The sequence below is a fragment of the Girardinichthys multiradiatus genome, chromosome 22 (genome assembly GCF_021462225.1).
Source record: "Girardinichthys multiradiatus isolate DD_20200921_A chromosome 22, DD_fGirMul_XY1, whole genome shotgun sequence".
NCBI classification, from domain to species: Eukaryota; Metazoa; Chordata; class Actinopteri; order Cyprinodontiformes; family Goodeidae; genus Girardinichthys; species Girardinichthys multiradiatus.
Genome location: NC_061814.1, coordinates 27,451,168 through 27,472,153, shown reverse-complemented (window position 1 = coordinate 27,472,153; position 20,986 = coordinate 27,451,168). Strand labels below are relative to the sequence as shown.

The following is a 20,986-nucleotide window of genomic DNA, read 5'->3' as shown; positions in this document are numbered from 1 at the left end:
TTTCAGGGTTTTTTCATCCATATGTGCATGTTTTAAATCAAATTCCCTCTTCAGATGTGTTTACTTGTACTCTGTATAGTTGCAGCAACACCTTTGAGCCTTATGAGAAGACACTGCATGGATTTCTAGAACATTTGAGCAGCAACTAAATACATTGTGAAGAGGGCCAGAGAAGAATAGAATGGAACGCCAGTGCTTCGTGGCAAAGTGTTTACAAGGCATAGGCTGATAATCGGTACCCAGGTGTTCTAAGGGTTTAAAAAGCTGCAGCTCCAAAACCACTAAAATATTTATATTTTTAAGGTATTTGCATAGAGTAGCACACCGATACCCCTCCCCCACTGATTTATTTTCACTAGCTATAAAAAAAGCTACCACACCTTTCTGTTGCTTACAAGACAAATTCAGCTGCTTGAAAATATTTCTGTTCATGAAACACAGTCATGGTGGACCACAACTGATCACTTTATTAAAACAACATCTCTTTAAAACAGCAGTCAGCAAGCTATGTGAGTGGATGTCTGTTAGGCAGCTGACTACAGGATTGTGACTCACGTAGACAGCCTAACCATTTAACCAGCAAATCTCAGCTTGTTTTACTGGTGTCACTGGTGTTATACTAATGTTACTCCATAACGAGAATTGATAATATAAGAAATAAGAACTTGTGGGATTTAATTCTATTGTTTCTTTTGAGTGTGTGTATCAAAATCAAAATAATACATTGATGTTACAGATAATATTTATAACATATGTCATAATCCATATGTAATGTAATTTTATTAGTGGTAGGAATATTTCGGGCATTTCTGTTGTAATTATAAACACTTAGATTGTGTTACTTTTTTTTTGTTTTGTTTGTTTCAACATTTTTTGTAAATGCCAGAAGTACATGGGGTTTTAATCGAGGACATTAGTCTACAAATCTCATACGGGCCCCTGCGTGGTGTTTACTAATGCCGGCAGGTCAGCTTAATTGTTATAACGTCTGTGATGTCATTGATCCAAATGCACACAAACTAGAACTAGCAGTAATGTTTTGTTTTTAAAGATCTTTTTTGGCATTAGTGGCCTTTATTGTACAGTAATCAGACAGGAAAAAGGGTGGAGAGAGAAGGGGAAAACATGCAGCAAATGGCCTGAGACAGGGAATCGAGCCTAGCACAACTATACTATACCACTATATCTTCACATGCATTTAACTAATTGTCTTAAATAAATTATATTTAACAATGGAGACATGGTTCAGAAGGTTACCTGGCTGTACAGTATAATGTAATGAGATAATTGCCTTTAGAAAAGAAAGCAAACCTTATTTTCAGACAGAACCAAGTTTTTTTTTTGAAGCTGCAAGGTGAGGAACACTTGACTATATTTGGTCAATTACTGCAAATATGGAAAGGAAGTTGGTAAAAGCTGTGTTCTATCTTTGAGCAATTTTCACACTTGGATAACGTTTCCCTCAAAATGACTGATGTCAATTTCTTCATTAGAAGGAAGTAACTCGTACAAATCTACAGCTGCAACTATTTCGGTAACAGGTCCTTTTATGTCAAAGATTAAAATGTTTGTTGGGCTTCCTCCACAGTGATATAAACGACTGTTTGCTAGTTATATCAAAAACTTTAGTAGTTTATGTTTATAAGGACATCTATTCAGTTGGTTTATTCAACTTTATTCACCATAACTTTATTCACCTGCAACCATGGAAGTGACTGAAACAGTGGAATTCATTGATTTGGTGGTGTGATTCAATACTTTTGGTAATATAGTGTATCTAAGATATTATTTAAAAAGAAAATCCCATTAGAACCTCAAAGTTCAGGGCAAAATGTGTCTATAGTATAGGACAGATGTATAGTTGTTCTTTATTAATTACATCTTAAAACAAGTACTTTTTAACATAATGAACATATTAAAACTCCATCTTCAGTACATTTAGTGTAAAGTCCAGATAAATAAAACTGAAATGACTGAACCCTAATGTTTTCTGCACAAAGATGAACTTCAACAAGGACAGAAATAAAGACAGCATAACACCAGGTCTCTGTGTGAATGTGAGCTGCTTTTTTAACCAGCTAGCTGTAGTTTAGTTTTGTACGCCTCTGGAAGACAGGTCAGATATTCAATGCGCTTGTCCTTCAATCGAACCAGCTCCTCCAGCTTGGTCACTTTCACCTGAAAGACCTATAAACAAGAAAACAAAGTGAGGATGCCAATCTAGCGGTAGTTTACCTAAAGAGGCATGTAGTAGAAGAAGAAGTTGGAAATGTAGGTCATCATTCTGCCTTTTTTTTTTCTTTTCAAGCAGATGTGGGAAGGAGAAAAAAAAAAGTTTATATCCGCTGAACTGGTGGTGACTCACGGACTGTTACTGACACAGGGTGTGACACATCACACACACATCCGCACACTTCTGCAATAACATGACCAAGCTCCCCCATACAGGGCATAAAAAAGGAGGATGCTTGTTTTTACAGATGGAGACGCAGAGCCAGTCAGCGGTTAGAATTCAAGGTGACTGTGTTTGAGTGTACCTTCACAGTTTCCTGAAGATCTTGGACCTGGAGTTCTTTTTCAAGCAGGATTTGCCGGATGGTTGCAGGGTTCATCTCTGTGTAAAACATCATGTGTTGTGGTTTCCTGATTTAAAAATGAATAAATCAAATGTTATGTTCTAATCATGATCACAAGCAATGCAACTGATTTGTTATGGTTCAACTAATGAAAACTGTTTTTCCGTACACTTTTGTCTCTGTGATCTTCAACTCTGCCAGCTGGGCCACAATTCTTGCTTCAGCCTGTTGAATTTCTACATCTATCAAAATGTAAACACACAAAGAAAGCAAATCTTAAGAGATTCAGTTTGATAAATCTGGTGTACATATCTAAATGTAAAGAGGTTAGCAAATAGTTGAGGAATACAAAAGCAAAGAGAAAGTCAGATAAGAGAAAATCGGTCTTTCAGTCAACGGTGCTGAGCTCACGCTGCCTCATAAGGGCCATCTGGATGCTGGGAGCTGATAAGGAGACCCGAGACCCCCCCTTGCTGATAGTGGATGGGTGTGGATGAAAGAGGAAAGAAAGAGAGGAGGAGAGGGAGGGAGGGGGGCACTGATCTGAGGTCAGCTTTACAGAGTGTGCTTTCAGGGGCAGATGAAGTGTAGGAAACGGAAGAGACGCATATCCTCAATTCACACCCTCGTGTGGTGGCATTTTCTGACCAGAGCTGTCTGATGCCTTCAAAGGAGGGAGCTGCTATCTGTGGGGGGCTGACAGGAGGGTTAACGATCTCAGGACAGGACAATAAATAAGAAAATCACATTAGTGCTAGAAACACCATTGATGGAACTTGAAAAAGAATTTGTTAAAGCAAAAAAGTTATTTGAAAAATGGATTGTGCTGATTTGGTATTTTCTAGCTCAAGATAAAAAACAACCTTTTAAATCCTTTTGTTTTTCTTAATCTTGATTTTTATTTTATTTTTTATATTAATCCTGTTTTTATACAGGTCCTTCTCAAAAAATTAGCATATTGTGATAAAGTTCATTATTTTCCATAATGTCATGATGAAAATTTAACATTCATATATTTTAGATTCATTGCACACTAACTGAAATATTTCAGGTATTTTATTGTCTTAATACGGATGATTTTGGCATACAGCTCATGAAAACCCAAAATTCCTATCTCACAAAATTAGCATATTTCATCCAACCAATAAAAGAAAAGTGTTTTTAATACAAAAAACGTCAATCTTCAAATAATCATGTACAGTTATGCACTCAATACTTGGTCGGGAATCCTTTTGCAGAAATGACTGCTTCAATGCGGCGTGGCATGGAGACAATCAGCCTGTGGCACTGCTGAGGTCTTATGGAGGCCCAGGATGCTTCGATAGCGGCCTTTAGCTCATCCAGAGTGTTGGGTCTTGAGTCTCTCAACATTCTCTTCACAATATCCCGCAGATTTTCTATGGGGTTCAGGTCAGGAGAGTTGGCAGGCCAATTGAGCACAGTGATACCATGGTCAGTAAACCATTTACCAGTGGTTTTGGCACTGTGAGCAGGTGCCAGGTCGTGCTGAAAAATGAAATCTTCATCTCCATAAAGCTTTTCAGCAGATGGAAGCATGAAGTGCTCCAAAATTTCCTGATAGCTAGCTGCATTGACCCTGCCCTTGATAAAACACAGTGGACCAACACCAGCAGCTGACACGGCACCCCAGACCATCACTGACTGTGGGTACTTGACACTGGACTTCTGGCATTTTGGCATTTCCTTCTCCCCAGTCTTCCTCCAGACTCTGGCACCTTGATTTCTGAATGACATGCAGAATTTGCTTTCATCCGAAAAAAGTACTTTGGACCACTGAGCAACAGTCCAGTGCTGCTTCTCTGTAGCCCAGGTCAGGCGCTTCTGTCGCTGTTTCTGGTTCAAAAGTGGCTTGACCCGGGGAATGCGGCACCTGTAGCCCATTTCCTGCACACGCCTGTGCACGGTGGCTCTGGATGTTTCTACTCCAGACTCAGTCCACTGCTTCCGCAGGTCCCCCAAGGTCTGGAATCGGCCCTTCTCCACAATCTTCCTCAGGGTCCGGTCACCTCTTCTCGTTGTGCAGCGTTTTCTGCCACACTTTTTCCTTCCCACAGACTTCCCACTGAGGTGCCTTGATACAGCACTCTGGGAACAGCCTATTCATTCAGAAATTTCTTTCTGTGTCTTACCCTCAAGCTAGAGGGTGTCAATAGTGGCCTTCTGGACAACAATCAGGTCGGCAGTCTTACCCATGATTGGGGTTTTGAGTGATGAACCAGGCTGGAAGTTTTAAAGGCCTCAGGAATCTTTTGCAGGTGTTTAGAGTTAACTCGTTGATTCAGATGATTAGGTTCATAGCTCGTTTAGAGACCCTTTTAATGATATGCTAATTTTGTGAGATAGGAATTTTGGGTTTTCATGAGCTGTATGCCAAAATCATCCGTATTAAGACAATAAAAGACCTGAAATATTTCAGTTAGTGTGCAATGAATCTAAAATATATGAATGTTAAATTTTCATCATGACATTATGGAAAATAATGAACTTTATCACAATATGCTAATTTTTTGAGAAGGACCTGTAGGTTTAATATCCTTTATTCTTTTTTATATTTTCTCTTATTTTCATTAAATATTTACTTACTTTATGTCACAATGTGATACCATGTGATCACTAGTGAGTGTGTTTATTTAATTTTTATAGCCTTTTAAAATAAAAGCACCATCTCCATAGTGTGCTTTTGATCATTTTTATGATGACTATTTTTACACTGGGACTTTTTTGTACTGAAAACAAGGCACTTGATGCATGACCCAATCAACCCTTTGAACCCATTTGAATCCTACTCAGCTGAGCCGTAAGTCCATTTAATTTAGTTTATTCTCAGCTACTGGTCTCCTCGTTTATGGTATCCCCCAAGGTTTCATCTCAGACTCAATGCTCGTTTTATAATATGTATTGCCACAAGAGTTTATAAAATAATAATAATAATTACAGCGATTTTCATTGTTTTGCAGACAATGACCAAATAGCCTTTTATTTGCTCGATTAAACAGGTTTGAACCTTGAGCCGTAACCTTTGGAATAAATTGTAAAAGCAAGAAAAGTATAATGTTCAGATCCAGCCACACCGGGATTCTCTGTGGTCGTCTAGGTGCCTTTTCTCATTTTCTCTGCTCATCTGTCAAAAACCCTAGTGTGATTTTTGATGGGGATTTAAAATTTGACAAGAAGGTGATCTCTGTCATTATGTCAAACTTTTACCAAAAAAGACGCATAGCTAAGGTCAAATGCTATCTCCCTCTCAAAGATCTGTGGAGAGCAACTCAGGCTTTTATATTTTTACAGCTGGACTTTTTAAATTCATTCTATTTAATCTAGGAAAGTCTCGTTTGCAACGGAGTCCTTGCCAAGACAGCAGCATAATAGTTACAAATTAAAAACAGATCACAAGAAACTGAGCCTTTGGGATCCTAGGTAGGTCCTAGGCCTTGGATCAGCATGCCATTTTACACTGGTTCTTCCCTGACTTGGGTCGACCCCAGATATAATTTAGGTCTGTGGCTGCTCAGGGACTCCTGCTTGGCTTGGGGTCCCAAGATAACTTGAATCAACACAGGTCAAGCTGACAAATACACCAGTTGTGTCACTAAGGAAAACATTTAAAGTTACGCCAACAGAATCATAATTTAGAGCTATTTGCGCTGCTTGAGTCTAAGCTGGGGAAAATGTTTAGGCCTATAGTGAATATATATATATATATATATATATATATATACACACACATATACTGTATATATGCACATATATACACACAGCATATTGCTGATAAGGCTTGACATAATTCAGTATGATAATTGTAATGCTGTGTCAATCACCCTTTGTTATTGTCTGATCTCAGGAATGTTTTATACAGTAGGGACCCTTTGGAAATTACATACAATAAAATGAAAATGTAGATGTTTAACATGAGCAGATAAAATTCTATTTTAATAAAAACTGTTAATTGCCTGATGTCATAGTCGAGTAAAACATTCTGTTAGACAGAAAGTATTGGCTTGCTAGTTTTGATACCTGTAAAACAAGTTGTGAATGCAAAAAAGATTAAGCAATATAACAGTGAGGTCAGTGGTGCTCTGTTGGTAAGTGGACCTAACTGAAGGTTGGCCTCTAAAGGGAATTCTGCCACGGGCCTCGTAGAACATTGGACCGGCTCGTTTTACAAAACATTATTATTAATTCTGGTAGAACTGGACTCTAAAGTTAATATTATTTATTTTCAAAGTCAGTTACTTCTAACAGAAAGTACTTTTACTATTCTGTATTTCATTTATTCACAGTTTTGCAAAGTGCAAACTCTGCCTGTAAAGATCATTGCTTTGTTTGCAATCATTGTAAGTTTGCTTTTACTGACTTGTTCAGCAATTTGGTCAACTTCTGTTGTTTTTAAAAGTTTTCTATAAATAACCTTCGAGTTGAACTCAGTACAACACCACTACAAAACGTCTAAAATTACACTTTTTTGCCCTCTAACACTAAAAAAGGCACATTTTGGGCATCGTCAGCAAACGTTCTCCGAAACTTACCCTATCACAGTTTTATAAATTGCATATATGGCATTCAGGAAGTCGGTGCAGTCATCACATCTTGCTTGACATCAGCACATTTATTATGTGTAATTCAATTTATGTCATCCACCTCAATACAGTTTTGTAATTTTAACAAAATCTTAATTACTGCCTAGTGATGAATAGCTGCTCTGTAAACCATACTAATAACAGAATAGAAACTTTCAGATAGTACCTGAAAAAGGTTTCTCCTGGCTCCTGGTTTCATAGTATTGCTGCATAAGAGTGAGAAAAAATTAGTCAACGTATGCAATCAGACCACAGTAATTTAAATTTGCACTTACATTAATGTTTTGTGCAAAACACCACATATAGTTTGTATGTGTAAGTACAAACTGGTGTATTGTTGAAGGTTTGCACCAGTTTCTCCTCTATCTTCTCCTTGAGGACGCTCAGCACAGGCACTATGGCTCCAGGGGTGCTTGTAACAATCTTCTTTACCATCTCCTCTGGGACATCCATGTCCAGCTTGGGAAACACCCTCCTGACCATACAGAAAAACATGTGTTTCTAATAGAAAAAACAAGGCAAAAGCAAATAGCATGTAATTTACTAATGAGCCCCCGGAGAAAGCTTTGTTTACAGTGGGGGCACATAAATCTGTAGCTGGGACCAGGAAGTGGATGAGTGGGTGTTTGTCAGTGTTTTATCATGACTTGATGAAAAGGCCCACAAAAAGATTTCGCTTAGTTTTAGTAGAGCATAAAAATCTAGTCTGCTGATCCTACTGAAAACCAAACTTTCTGTCTTATTTTTGGTGCTTTGTAAGAATAGGTCAAATATTCTTTGTCACTTTTAAAAATTTTTGTTAAATTATCTAACCTTTAATTTGAGTACATTTATTTAGTTAGGAACAAATCACATACAGTTATTTTTTAGTACAAAATCACTATTGCAAACATTTTTATGCAGTTCAGTTCAGTTTAGTTTTTCATAATATCCAGAAGGGAAATTTGACAAAAGAAACAGTCAAATATGACATCAACAGTCACACCCTTAGCACTACACAATTACAAATATCAGGAGAGATACAATGATCATTAGGACATATTTCCACTCTCAGTTGCTGCCGATACATCGTAGCACATGGTAAACTAAAATCATTGCACATAGTGGATTAGGTGCATAGTGCTCCAAGGATATCACTCCTAACAGTTCCTATAAATTAAATATATCTAAAGCTTTATTTTTTTATACTTCAAGTTTTAAGTTGGTCATAGTGGCAAAGAACAATTGAAATAACTGAAGTCCTGTTTCAATGTGATATATATGTATATGACATGACACAAAGGCCCATTTGTTTTAGCCATTGGCCCCCAGGCTAAACAAGGAGCCAACTTTATGTCACCACTGTGCACAGTGAGAAGGAAAGTAAGGGACGTAAAATAAAATAGTCTTCACTTCACCAAGTATCCATGACAACCATTACAGGCTATCTATATAAAACCGATTGTTTAGGAGGCATGCCAGGAAACTGCCCCTTCTGTCCAACAATTTACAAGCTTAAAGGTGTTAAATTTCCTAACTGCTACTGGGACTTTAATTAGAACTGTGTGCTTTGGTTACATGAGAAGATTTAGCTTTTTAGCATTAAACACAACAGGTGTATTTGACACAAAGTATGAATGGAGACATTTGATGCTGTAGGCCTGTCTCTCTGCCAAAGGCCCTGTGAACCTTGTCATTGTGCATGGTATCATGTACATTAAACCAGTACATTTTAAATACCCATCTGCTGGTCTCTACTTCCCTATAAACTGAAAACCTGTAATTGTTGAGTTTTTTTATAGTATAATGATTCAAAACTAATGGCTGATGGCTAAAGTAACGCAAAAATATTTTACTTGTATAAAAGGTAGATTGCAGGGGGCTAATGGGGGCCTAATGAAAGAATATTAAAAATAACTATATAAATGTACAATAAAATAAAATAAAAAGCTACAGGCTGTCTTACTTGTTGAGAAACCTCCAGTTGCTGAGTTTCTGCTGCGTTTTGCAGGAAGCACTATAGTTGTGGAGGTCAACAATCTTTGGAAAAAAATGCTTAATAATCTCCGCAATCATCACTGCAGGAAGGTCCGGCATGGAGACAAAATAAATCCGCAAGTAAATAAAAACACAAACTGACATCTGAGGCGATAAACTGAGTAATCAGCTAGCATAAACATAAGATACAAACAGACTTTACCTCCATCACTGAAGTCCCTGGTGATGTTTCTTTTGGGCCTGGAGAAAGGTACTTTATCTACCCATGCAAGCAAATCCTGCTTTTCCTCCTTGCTAAGCGAACGATCCATTCTAAAAACAATATTTAAATCTGAGCGTAAAACAATTAGCTTGTTAGCTGCCCGCTAAACACGGTCTGTTTCAGACGTTGCTAGGTGACGGCTGTCAAACCAAAACAAACGGCCTCTGAATAAAAGCACGAAGCAAAAATGAGTTTTGGTAATTTATTGTGAGATAGACTTTGAAAAACAAATGAAGGCACAATCTTTCCACTGGTATCATAATTGCGGATAATTGAAATATTTGTGGAAGAATTACAATCATGATGTCAGATACATCAGACACTACGGATTGGTACAAAATACAAAATAAAACAACTATATATATATATATATATATATATATATATATATATATATATATATATATATATATATATATATATATATATATATATATATAAATATAATAAAGTGCCCATGAAGTGCTTAATGGCACATTACAAAGCAACTGGTGGGCCTCTGCCACTGATGCTGTAATATACAAACCCACATGAGAGTCACAAATACCATAATGAGATGCACTTAAAACACATCAAGGACAAATAAAGCAACAAAAAAGGACAAAGGAATTTAAAGCAATGCAGAACAACCTCTTTAACAGCATTTACTGGATAGACAAATGGCAACTATCCTCAGTCATAAAAACATAAACAGACATTAAAGTGACCATTTGAAATATAAAACAACCATAAAAGACCGCAAACACACTCAAATGTACAAAAACTACACAATTGACCAATAAATCCGTTATTGTTGTGGTGAATCACGATCAGACAATTCCTTGAAAAACATTTAACATTAAATAAAAGAAAAAGGAAATGTAATCTAAATTAAACACAAAATAATGTAAACTTCTGCTTGATCGAAAATCTGTCTGAGGAGTTTCTGACAGTATTCTTTGTCTTCTTCAGCCAGAGTGAGTCTGTCTTCCATATTATTATAAAAAATAGAAGTACCAGAACCACATTAGGGAGTAAGAACATTTAGTGCGCGTTTATGTTCTTGGTAATATATCAAGTTTCCTTTGCGTTTAGATCATGTACCATTTAGGCTGTTTACATGAAACATAAGAAAACTGATTATTTATGTATGTATGTTTTTGATTGCATCACATCCCTCATTACCACCAGAACAAAATAACATTTTACTCAAGCTCCTGAAAACAGAATATTACAGAACCATATCAAGGCATGGGTGAATGGATGGATGGATGGATGGATGGATGGATGGATGAACGGATGTGCAACCATGACACCTAAGAAATCTAGTCATATCCAGGATATGTGTAAACAAAGACATCGATAGTGCAGGCACCTTATAGAAAGCTGGAAAATCCTGGAATGAACACAGTAAATGATTTCCCTTTAACACTAAAATCAGTCATCATTGTAGCAGCAGGAGCATTTGTCATTTCTTTAAGCACTTAAGTTTAGTGTTGTCAAACATTATTTCAGGTACACCAGCTGAAGACTGGCACTGGTAGGACGTAGACAAGAGGTCACCCACAGGGAGACTGTAACATTATGGCTTCATTATACAGATTTCCTTGTGGGTCTTTTTCCCACATGTAAAACAGACAAGCGCCTTTAAAGAGCATCTTCTTGGTCTGTTGAAGTCTCTGCCAGAGAATGTCATTATTTACCACCGTGTGAATTATTCCCACTGTCATCTCGGCCTGCTGGGGGGCATCAGGGGAGCTCTCCTTCCAAGCTAGAAAAAAATGAATAAACACAGGTAACACATTCTGTTTAGGTAAGCATTCAGCATTCTTCATCGAAATGTGTCCTCCTGATTAATCTACAGAGCAACAGTCCCAGTTACCAAGCCCAGAGATGTTCAACTCTCCAACAGTGAGACGCTGCTTATTCATTACACTGCTATGCTAGGGCGATGCCAAAAACCACAGATCTCTTTATAAATTTGAATGCCTTTAATAAAATGTAGGGATGTCTGAAGGCCAACAGCAGCTATGTCAGAGGTTGGAAAGTCTTATTCATTCTGTCTGCTTTGTGGATTCATACCAGCTGAGTATGTGGCAGGGAAGACTGGACTGGAGAGGGTTTCGGCTTCAGCGGAACCATCGGAGGTTTTGGCTTCACGTTCTTAGGGACAGAATATTAATAATTAAAACATGAAGCAAATACAAGAGCAGTAAAATCAAAGAATGCAAATAACAGGGCTTACATCATCACTTACTGGTTTTGATGCAAGTGGGGGTAGCGGCCTAGAAGGTGGGAGGGGCTTAGTCTGTCAAAAAAAAAAAAAACTCAGGAAATAGAAACTATTTCCACATTGATTTGGGCTTGTCAATTAATACTTTGAAAATATGTTATTGTGTTGTCTAACCTCAGTATAAATTGGCACCTTTGAAACATTTGGAGGCTGCATGAACGTCCTTGCAACCTACAAAAGAAACATTTATTTACTGTTAAAATATATATTATACAAATTATTGTATGTAAATTCAATTGAATTTCTCTATAATATGATTGGATTTAATCAGATAGATTTATCTGTATATTTATATTTATATTTAAGAATTTGGCTTCATATTTCCTGTAAAGTGGCTTAAGATGACATTTGTTTTCAATTGGTGCTGTTTAAACAAACTGGACAGAAATAAATATGAATTAAACATGCTTATTAGGAAAATATCATCCATTTTTTGTTACTCTCTTCATAAAGTAACACTACAAATTAATGAGCTTATATGAGATGGTCAATTAGTTTGGCTGTTTGTTTAGCAACAGGGAGCTGCTTAACACACATGCCTCTCATAGTCAACATTTTCAAAACTGAGTTGCCTTGATAGGAATAAAACAGGTTGGCACTCTTTTAGTTTCTGCAACATGTCTGCCTTATTTTTTTTTTACAAAAAATGAAAGGGAATGAGCCAAATTTGTGAGTCTTGTAAGAAGAAAAAAAGTGCAGGAGCGTTCTCTGAAGCATGCTGACCAGCAATGTACACCAGCATGGGGGGGATGTGTTTCCCGGCCGTACTTTATGATTCAGAAAACCAATTTCTCTGGCATCACGATCAAAGGGCTTTATACGGTAGGAAATATAATTTTAACAGTTTTAAAACCGTAAAAGTAAAAAAAAAATGGTGTACCCTGATACAGGAAACTTACCCATGCCTACTTTTAACTAAAGAATAAAAACGGAAGCACAAGATTACCTGGTGAGCCTTTGATAAGTGAGATACGTCTGATTCTTTTTTGGGAGGCTGAAAATTGAGAAAACAGAAGGAAGCAAAATTATTTTTTTCCTTTTGGCCTCAGTTCTTACTCTATTTTGCACATGTTAGCTGCTTTAAATTCATACCCATAACCACTGTGTGAGGTATCAAAGATAATGCCAAAACACATGCAGTGTCGAATGTGACTACAGCCGGGTGTTGAGGCTTTGGGCTCACCTCTGGAGCTGCTCTGCAAGGCTTCAGAGCTCCAGTCTGTGGCTTGACAGCAGCAGAGAGCAGAGGTTTACAGGGCTGAGAAACAGACGACTCCAAAAATGTAGGCTGGCTGATGTGTGTGGACGCAAGGCGAAAACTGCTTTGCTTGGTGCTTGACTGAAACACTGGGTTAGATTGTCCTGAGGTCACGGGAAGAAACCTGTAAAGAAACACACAAAGGGGATTAAATTAAAGACAAGTTATGTAAAGATAAATCTAAGTTTAACAAATCTAAATTAAATAAGTCGACTGTTGCATCACCTTTTTTCCGGTGTCTTTTTTCTGATGAAGCACATCAGACTCCCAATAAGCAGAACCAGTAGCAGGAGTAAGCCAACCACCACTGACACAATGACAACAGCCAGACCTGACTCTACACACACACACACACACACACACACACACACACACACACACATACACACACACACACACACACACACACACACACACACACACACACACACCAGGTTATGACAGTGTATAAGCAGGAACATACATCATCTGTCCTGAAAAAAAAAAATCCACTATAATGTCATTTGTGTGGCCTAACTGGGAAACTGAATTCAATCAGGGTTTGTTTTTGCTCATGAGAACAGATAACGGCTGTTTCAGAGTCCATGAGTATTAAATCATGTTGGAAACAGAGTCACGTGTAAATCAGTCTTAAAAAGGTCAAGCATTTAAAGACACAGATTCACAGAGGGCAGAAGAACATAAGTACAATACCTTCAGTCTGCTCTGACTGCTGTACAGCACAGAAAGGGGGAGCCCAGCCTGGACTGCAGTGACATTTACTCTCATGGTTGCATACCTATTAGAGATTTCAGAGTTAGCTGTGTGACTATGCTCTCACAGGACTTTAGAGGGCATATTTCATCATATTATTGAGGCAGAAAGCCTAATATGAATATAGAAAGTAAGAAACTTAAATAAATCACTATTCATCTTTGCATCTGTTTCAAAAGCAGTAATTTTAAACACTCTTCTAAAACATAAAGGGTCTTTTGAATCACTCCCCCTAAAACAGGAAGCAACAACTACAGATGGATGAAAAAAGTTCAGAGTTAACAGTTAGTCCATGACGTGACTGTGGGTGTTGTTTGTGAGCACAAAGTTAATCAGAAGCATAAGCTTTCTTTTACCAATAATTAGCTTCCGCAGTATCATCGTTTTATTTTCTTTGTGTCAGAGAAGAGCGTTTGACTGCAGCTGCCATCTGAGTATTTTAACTTCCCCTCCTATGTGTAGCATAAGCCTGATGTTTTAGAGATGAACATCTTCTAAAAAAATGAACTATAGACGAACCTATAGAGTTTGGCTGGTGCATAAGATGGTTTTCTGGGAATAACAGCAACATTACTGTAGTGTAGTTAAACCCTCGTGAGTTAAACATAAATTCATTGCAATCACTCCTCAGTATCCTAATATTAAGGACCCAGGTGTCATTCTTTTTAAGAAATTGTTGAAACTAATGTACTAATGCTGACCATGCTGGTCCCACTGGGGCAAAATTGCAATGTCTAACTTGAGTACTGCCAGAAAAGCTGTGTTTCAAATTAAAGTTTTTGCTACAGGCAGTCATTCCCCAGTTTGGTATATTACGAGACTTGGCATGTAGTGCTTTTAAATTCGTATGCAGAGTGCCAGTGTACTAAGTCTCCCAGGTACTGCATTCAGAAAACAGCGCTACTACCTTTCACTGAACAAAAATCACTATATAAATCTTTATTTTATTAATTAAATCTGCAGGCTTTGCTTTCACTGTGTCATGGGTAGCCATTATGCTGTGCATCGATGCCTGAGTTCAGCCTGAACAATGTTAAAAAGGAATTAAATAATGTATGATGTTTGACATTGACAGTTTTACATGGACACTTACCCCACGGTTGTTACATTTGGATGAACAGTCATTTGTTCCATATACTCTAATGTTTTTGATATCTTCACATTTTTGATTGTAGCATACCTAAAAGAGACAATGCGAAGGAATTAGGCCTCAAAAGTCTGTAACGTTAGGGATTCTGGTTATTTTAAAAAAACTATGATCTCACCATATTGTTGCCACACTTGGTACCAGTAGGCACCATGCCCAGATCGGACGGGTAGTTGTCCTCAGGGTTCATGGTTGCCTCATTGCAAATTATTCTGTTTCCTACTTTGTAAAAGGATTTCCTGGATGTCACTGGAAACTCCCATCCTCCAGAACAGAAAAGTTTTCCACAAGATTGATCCCTGAAACCACAAAATAACCACAAGGAATAATTTTTAAAAAGATTACATTAAAACATTAGTGTTATTTTGGAATTTAGTTACATACCGAATGGAACATCTTTTATTTAACAGTGACCTTCTGCAGGTTCCATAGTTGTTGAAACAAGCCTCTATGGCGACTTCAGCTTCTAAACAGATCCATAAAAAAGACGACAGTATTGTGACTGTTGAAATATCAGAATAAAGGCATATATTAGTCAAATTAATATTTAGGAGTATTTCACCTGGTCCCCAAAGTTTCTTGCAGTGATCTTGCCGTGATGGACACTGCCCATTGTAGCAGTATCCTCTCTCACTGTTGCACTGCCGGCCGTTTTGGGTGAACACATCAGTCGGACAGGCTGCAGAAAGGCCCGTGCAGTATTCTGCCAGGTCACAGTCTCCGGCTTTTGGCCGGCAGATGCTGCCTGTCGGCTTCAGCTGTAGTGCGGACAGAAACACAGATGGTGATGTACTGACTAGTCAAATACGTCCACTCACACAAAACCTGCCAGACGGAATAGTCAATCTGTGTCTAGATATACAGTTACATAATTAGCAACAGTCTGACTCCTCATCAGTAGTAGGCTCAGTGAGTAGTACTTACTTGGCATTTGTGGCAGCACTCTCCTTCTGCACACTGAGCTCCTGCATTCAGCTTGCAGGTTGTTGCATTGCAGCAGGGATTCTTGCATTCCTGTCAAGAGGGAAATTACTAGTCAGCTTCCTGTCCTTTTTTACAATATGCAAATGTCTTCTTTGAAGCATGTAAAAACCTCCACAGTGCCACAGTCACACTCCTCTCCAGGCTCTAAGAAGGCATTTCCACATACTGGCCCTCCATAGATGCGATCGGTGGAGGGAGTATCTAGCAGACATGCAGGATTGACCTCCTCCAGGAACCTGCTAAGCTGCATTTGACTGCAGCTGCTAAACTGCATGGGATACACAAGGCTTTGGGAGGAGAGAAAAATTATATAAAATTAGATAGTAAACATGTAATTTAAATAGTTTAAGAATTGAAGATATAGGTTGTAATGCAAACCTATTCATACCTGCTTAAATCTTTTCCTTCACAAATTTGCGCAATCTCATGTGAAAACGTTTAAGGGATATGAATAGTTTTGCATAGCCCTGCAGGCTTGTTTATATACAGGTAGCTGACTGAGCTTACCCGACACTTTCAGCCATGATGCAGCCTTTCTTTGATGCCAGGAAGCCGCATACACAGTTCTCTGTGTCATGGGACAAACCTAGATTGTGACCCATCTCATGTGCTATGGTTGATGCCACTCCTATTGAATTGGTGTTATGATCCTGTGGAGCCAATAACATTTCTGTATTTCACACTGATACCATGCAATTCCTTTTGATTACCATTTAATTTTGACAAACACCTTATTTATTACCTCGTTGACAGCTCCAGAGTTAGAGGTGCACATTGCATTAGTGTTTGCTAATCCAACAGTGGAGCCCTCAAAGTCCACACCTCTGAACAAAGAAGAGGGGAAATGTTTTGATATTCCCTCTAACAGCATAAACATCGGCACTTTTAAGTGGAGAATTAAAATCACAGCTTCTTACGTAATGAACTGTGCATTGTCGTGTTTGGTCCTCGGCAGCAGGTACCGCTGACGCCACTCAAGAAATCGACTAAGAGTGACCTCAGGGTTGGTGCTGACCTCGATCTCATCTTTGTACGACCAGATATGCAGACCGACCAACATCACCCGAACACCCACGGGGCGATACAACTGCAACAACAAAGTAGAATCTACAGTGATTCCCAGAAATCACAGAGACTTTTACTAAATGTGAACATGAGTAAAAACACTTTATGCCACAAGTTACAGAAGTAACAGAAAGCCACTGCTGAGGGGATATGTGTGACTGTTTTCAGCTTAGGCGTGAAGATTCACAGTTAATGCTAGCGAGAGAACTTTTACTTCTAGTTAAATTTTAAATAATGAAATGTTAGGAAAGTTTTCCTGCATGTTTTTCCAAACTGAAAGTAGATTTATAAAGGACCAAAAATCTTTATTTTTCTGTTTAAAGCTGAAGAAAAACATACATACCTTGTCCACGTGGTTTGCTACTTCAAGCACTCTGGCCTCTACATCCTTCCTGTTACCAAACTTCTTGTACTACAAAAAGAATTCAAACACATTTTCATCCCATTTAGGATTGTCACTACTAGAAATCTATAATATTTAGTTGAAGAAATAAAATAAGTGTTATCAAACCTCTGTGTTGTCCACTACTACTGCAAGCTCCACAGTCCTGGGTTTATTTTTATGGTCTTTAGTCTTGACTCTGCTTTTCTGAGTGACATTAAACATAGAAAACATGAAAAAAACAAGAATAATGGTAATAATGATTGTATTCAAATTATTAATTTGCTTTTTTTTCTTCTTTCCAGATTTATAGCTTATGAAAGAACAAACCTTTGGTGAAATTGCAAAAAAGACTATTTGTAATATTGGGAAACAGAAGCCCTCATCTGACAGAGTTACTAAAGAATTAAAAACTTAGATACGATCAGATGAATGTTTTGTTTCCCAAACTGTGTGTTTTGCAAACATTTTAACTCCTTTACATATTTAGTTACATTTTGGGCTGTTTATGTATCATGCTTCAAAATGTGTCTCCATGCTTAGTTTTTGTCATATACCTTCTACTTCCTGGCTGTGTCGAATGTCTCTTTTGAAGTGCTGCATCTGATGTGACCCTTTATAATAATGCAGGACTCTGATGTCATTTTGTTTGTTGAAGTAAGTTAAATCAGTATGTTGAAATAATATTTTTGCCCCCACCGTTCTGTTTCTACATTGAATTAGTAGTTGTATTTAGTATTAGTTATTATTTTAACTTTAGAATCCTGCATCCTGGTTGTGTCTCATCTTCTCTTTCTGGGAGAGTAAATTTACTTTCGGAGGAACTTTTGTCCCATTTTTTTCACTATCAATAATCTTATTTTCTCCTTTTTCTCAGAGAATTGTGTTAAGCTGACATTTTTTTTGTAAAGTGCAAGATCATTTGCTATTTTGAAATGATTTTATCTGTATGTATTTTATGTTTTCTTTTGATTGCATGCATTTGTCAGATGCACCATGTCTGAATCTTTCTGCACCATAAATTATTAGCTGTGTAAATCCGAATAATCTGTGAATTTGTCCGTGCGGCCTCCTCACCAGACTGCCAAGCTGGAAGAGTCCAGACGGACGAGCTCCGTGGTCGTAGAAAGTGGATGTGTTTCCATGGGAACAGGAGCTCCTCTTCCTCCTCAGGTGTTTGTAGTTGTAGACGGCATGCAGATCACCATCACTGTGAGCACCATCCTGCTGTCCTGTCTCCTCACCAGGCAGGGGTTCAATGAGGTAAATCTGGTCTTGGAGAGCAATGAAGCCCCTGTAGATTAGCACAATAATGTTGGAGTTAATCTAACGGATCACAACTGAAATAATGCCATGCAACAGTCATTGTTTTGATTTTTACTTTCCAATAGGCATGGGCTGAATACTGGTTCCTAAACCAGCTAAAACATTTGTAACAACATTCTTGCAGTTTAATGTCCCCTTAATGAGATCCCACAAAAGTGCTGTATCTGCACTTACAGAGCACAGAATAACACAGACCTGCCCCTCCCCCACATGTTGCTGCATGCTGCTGATCAGCTGGCTGAAAGAAGGTACAACTCCCCCCCCCCCCACCACCACCCCCCTGAAACTTACAGAAGAGACCAATTTGGCTGTTTGGAAACATTTCTGGTTGCAACAAGTAAGGTGTAGAAACTTGAGGAAAAGATTCAGGCACAACATTTTGTACTCACTTTATTCCTGAACACAACCCAACGCTGGCAGATGAGTCCTCTACTCCCACAACATGTCCATGGTAGTAGCAGTGGACCTGGAAAGGAATTGATTTCTAATGATATGTTTGAAGAGTTATTGAATTTAAGAGCATAAACTCTGTTAGAAACTGTTTATTCCACATGGATGAGTCATAGTATTGGGGTAAGACATGAAATGTCCAAATATGTCAATTCTTTTTCTACAAAATAATCTCTATGGCATCTTTCCTCATAATGAGGAACAACGATGTTGAGAAACATCATTTATATGTGATCGGATATGTTGTAATAATGAAATAATGAAGATAATTGTGAAAGAAGGTTTAGAATGAATAGATCAGTGTGGCCTAGAGTTTTAAGATCTATCTGTCCCGTAGAAGATCTGTATTTGATAAAAAGGCTGTCTCCTTTTTTTAGCTGAAACAAGCTGTGACAGAATTTAGTGCCAGACCAAACTGTGTGTGTGTGTGTGTGTGTAAAGCCTTGCATAATTTTCTGCTGCTTATTAAATCAAGCCAAGATAAGTAGTTTGTCCTATAATAAATTTTTGCCACATAAAATGAAAATGCAAAAACGGAAATATAAATACCTCATGATCAGAGGTAGTTGAAACTTGGGTACCCTGATCAGAATAGGAGGTCACAGTAAAGCTTTTTCCAACAAGATTTCTGAAAAAGGTGACAGTTTATAAGTAATTAATAATAACAGGTTTAATAAAGGGTACACAAAATAAGAATGGGCTAAGAGAAGAAAATCATCTTACTTGTTCTTCTCCAGGTGCAGAGTGTAGTTTTTCCCAGCAATGCTCACAGAGTACTGAACTACATCTGGGTATATCTTAATAAAAACGCACCAAGTGAAGATAAAGCGTGTTAAGCGAAAGCTAGAAACTTTTTAAAGTTGACTTGTTGGGTAGGATGGAAAGTTTGTTACCTTGTGTGCAGCAGCAGCATCGCTTGAAAGAGGCGTAGCCTGCAGCCTCTGAGGTGTCGCTGTTTGGTACTTTATCACATGAGGAAGATTCTCCACATTACCGGCAATTATACCTGGAAGAATCAGAGATGTTTTTTAAGGTTTAAGGTATAAAGAAAGAAAGAAAGAAAGAAAGAAAGAAAGAAAGAAAGAAAGAAAGAAAGAAAGAAAGAAAGAAAGAAAGAAATAGAAAGAAAGAAATAGAAAGAAATAAATAAATAAATTTACCCCATGATGAGAAGAAAATCCATATAAAACAGCTAGAATGTGTCATGTTGCTCTGTCGAACAGACTCTGTCATTGTGAGCTTCCAGGCTCAGAGGAAACGTCCTCAACTCTCCGCCCATTTGAAATGTAATATCCTGGAAATTAACATCTTAAACTGACCTCCCAGGTCAGCAAGAAAACTGTGCCAATTTTCTTTTTCTTAAGTATCTCCTGTTATTTTGATGCGAAAAAGTAAGCGCAATCATAGATATATTTCAGCTACGTTCCAAAAGCAGTCCCATTGACAAACAGAACATTAAAACAAATAAATCAGCCCCTCAATCATTTGATTTTTCACATATTTTTACATTACCGGGTCCTGTTTGAAACGCGGAAGTTTCTTGATTTAAGCATTTAGTTGTTTCATTCCTGGAGAGAGCTGCCCGCAGCAAAATATCTTGTTACATTGTCGCCATCTAGTGGCGGAACGTCAAATCCCTGACTGGCAGTAAAGGCAACACGCAAAAGCATACTTTTAACCTGAAATAAATAAATAAATAAAATATGGGAGAACTTCGATGGTCTGAAAATGACCAGGATATGTTTTTAAAAGTAGCCTTTTTTGATCACTTTTGTTATTGAGATTATAATTATAATTATTATTACATATTCACTACCATTAATTAAAACAAAGATCCACTTTTATATTGGACAGTTTCTACATTTTTGGAAAATGTTTTTAAAGCAGAAAAAGCTGGCTTTCATTAATTATTAATATTCTTGTCCTATTCAGTTTG

At 37.7% G+C, this 20,986-nt stretch overlaps 2 protein-coding genes across 4 annotated transcripts; both read right to left on the bottom strand.

The window, feature by feature from the left end:
- Positions 1-1,843: 1,843 nt before the first annotated feature.
- On the bottom strand, positions 1,844-9,540 carry spef1 (sperm flagellar 1). 2 transcript variants are annotated; one of them, XM_047352003.1, is made up of 7 exons: positions 9,354-9,540; positions 9,120-9,231; positions 7,502-7,649; positions 7,341-7,380; positions 2,746-2,818; positions 2,538-2,643; positions 1,844-2,187 (listed from the first exon to the last, which is right to left on the bottom strand). In XM_047352003.1, the coding sequence occupies exons 1-7, from the start codon at positions 9,460-9,462 to the stop codon at positions 2,071-2,073; spliced, it is 705 nt and encodes a 234-aa protein (XP_047207959.1). In that variant the 5' UTR covers positions 9,463-9,540; the 3' UTR covers positions 1,844-2,070. The 2 variants fall into 2 exon arrangements, with proteins under 2 accessions (XP_047207959.1, XP_047207960.1); XM_047352004.1 differs by having other exon boundaries at positions 7,526-7,649.
- A 61-nt stretch (positions 9,541-9,601) lies between these two features.
- On the bottom strand, positions 9,602-20,356 carry adam8a (ADAM metallopeptidase domain 8a). 2 transcript variants are annotated; one of them, XM_047350633.1, is made up of 25 exons: positions 20,211-20,356; positions 19,944-20,056; positions 19,774-19,847; positions 19,600-19,678; positions 18,990-19,066; positions 18,352-18,568; positions 17,404-17,481; positions 17,236-17,304; positions 16,745-16,914; positions 16,570-16,651; positions 16,335-16,477; positions 15,937-16,114; positions 15,768-15,857; positions 15,406-15,601; positions 15,228-15,309; positions 14,962-15,142; positions 14,790-14,876; positions 13,637-13,721; positions 13,169-13,280; positions 12,869-13,067; positions 12,632-12,679; positions 11,800-11,856; positions 11,638-11,700; positions 11,475-11,555; positions 9,602-11,163 (listed from the first exon to the last, which is right to left on the bottom strand). In XM_047350633.1, the coding sequence occupies exons 1-25, from the start codon at positions 20,281-20,283 to the stop codon at positions 11,119-11,121; spliced, it is 2,679 nt and encodes an 892-aa protein (XP_047206589.1). In that variant the 5' UTR covers positions 20,284-20,356; the 3' UTR covers positions 9,602-11,118. The 2 variants fall into 2 exon arrangements, with proteins under 2 accessions (XP_047206589.1, XP_047206590.1); XM_047350634.1 differs by having other exon boundaries at positions 11,650-11,700.
- Positions 20,357-20,986: the final 630 nt, after the last annotated feature.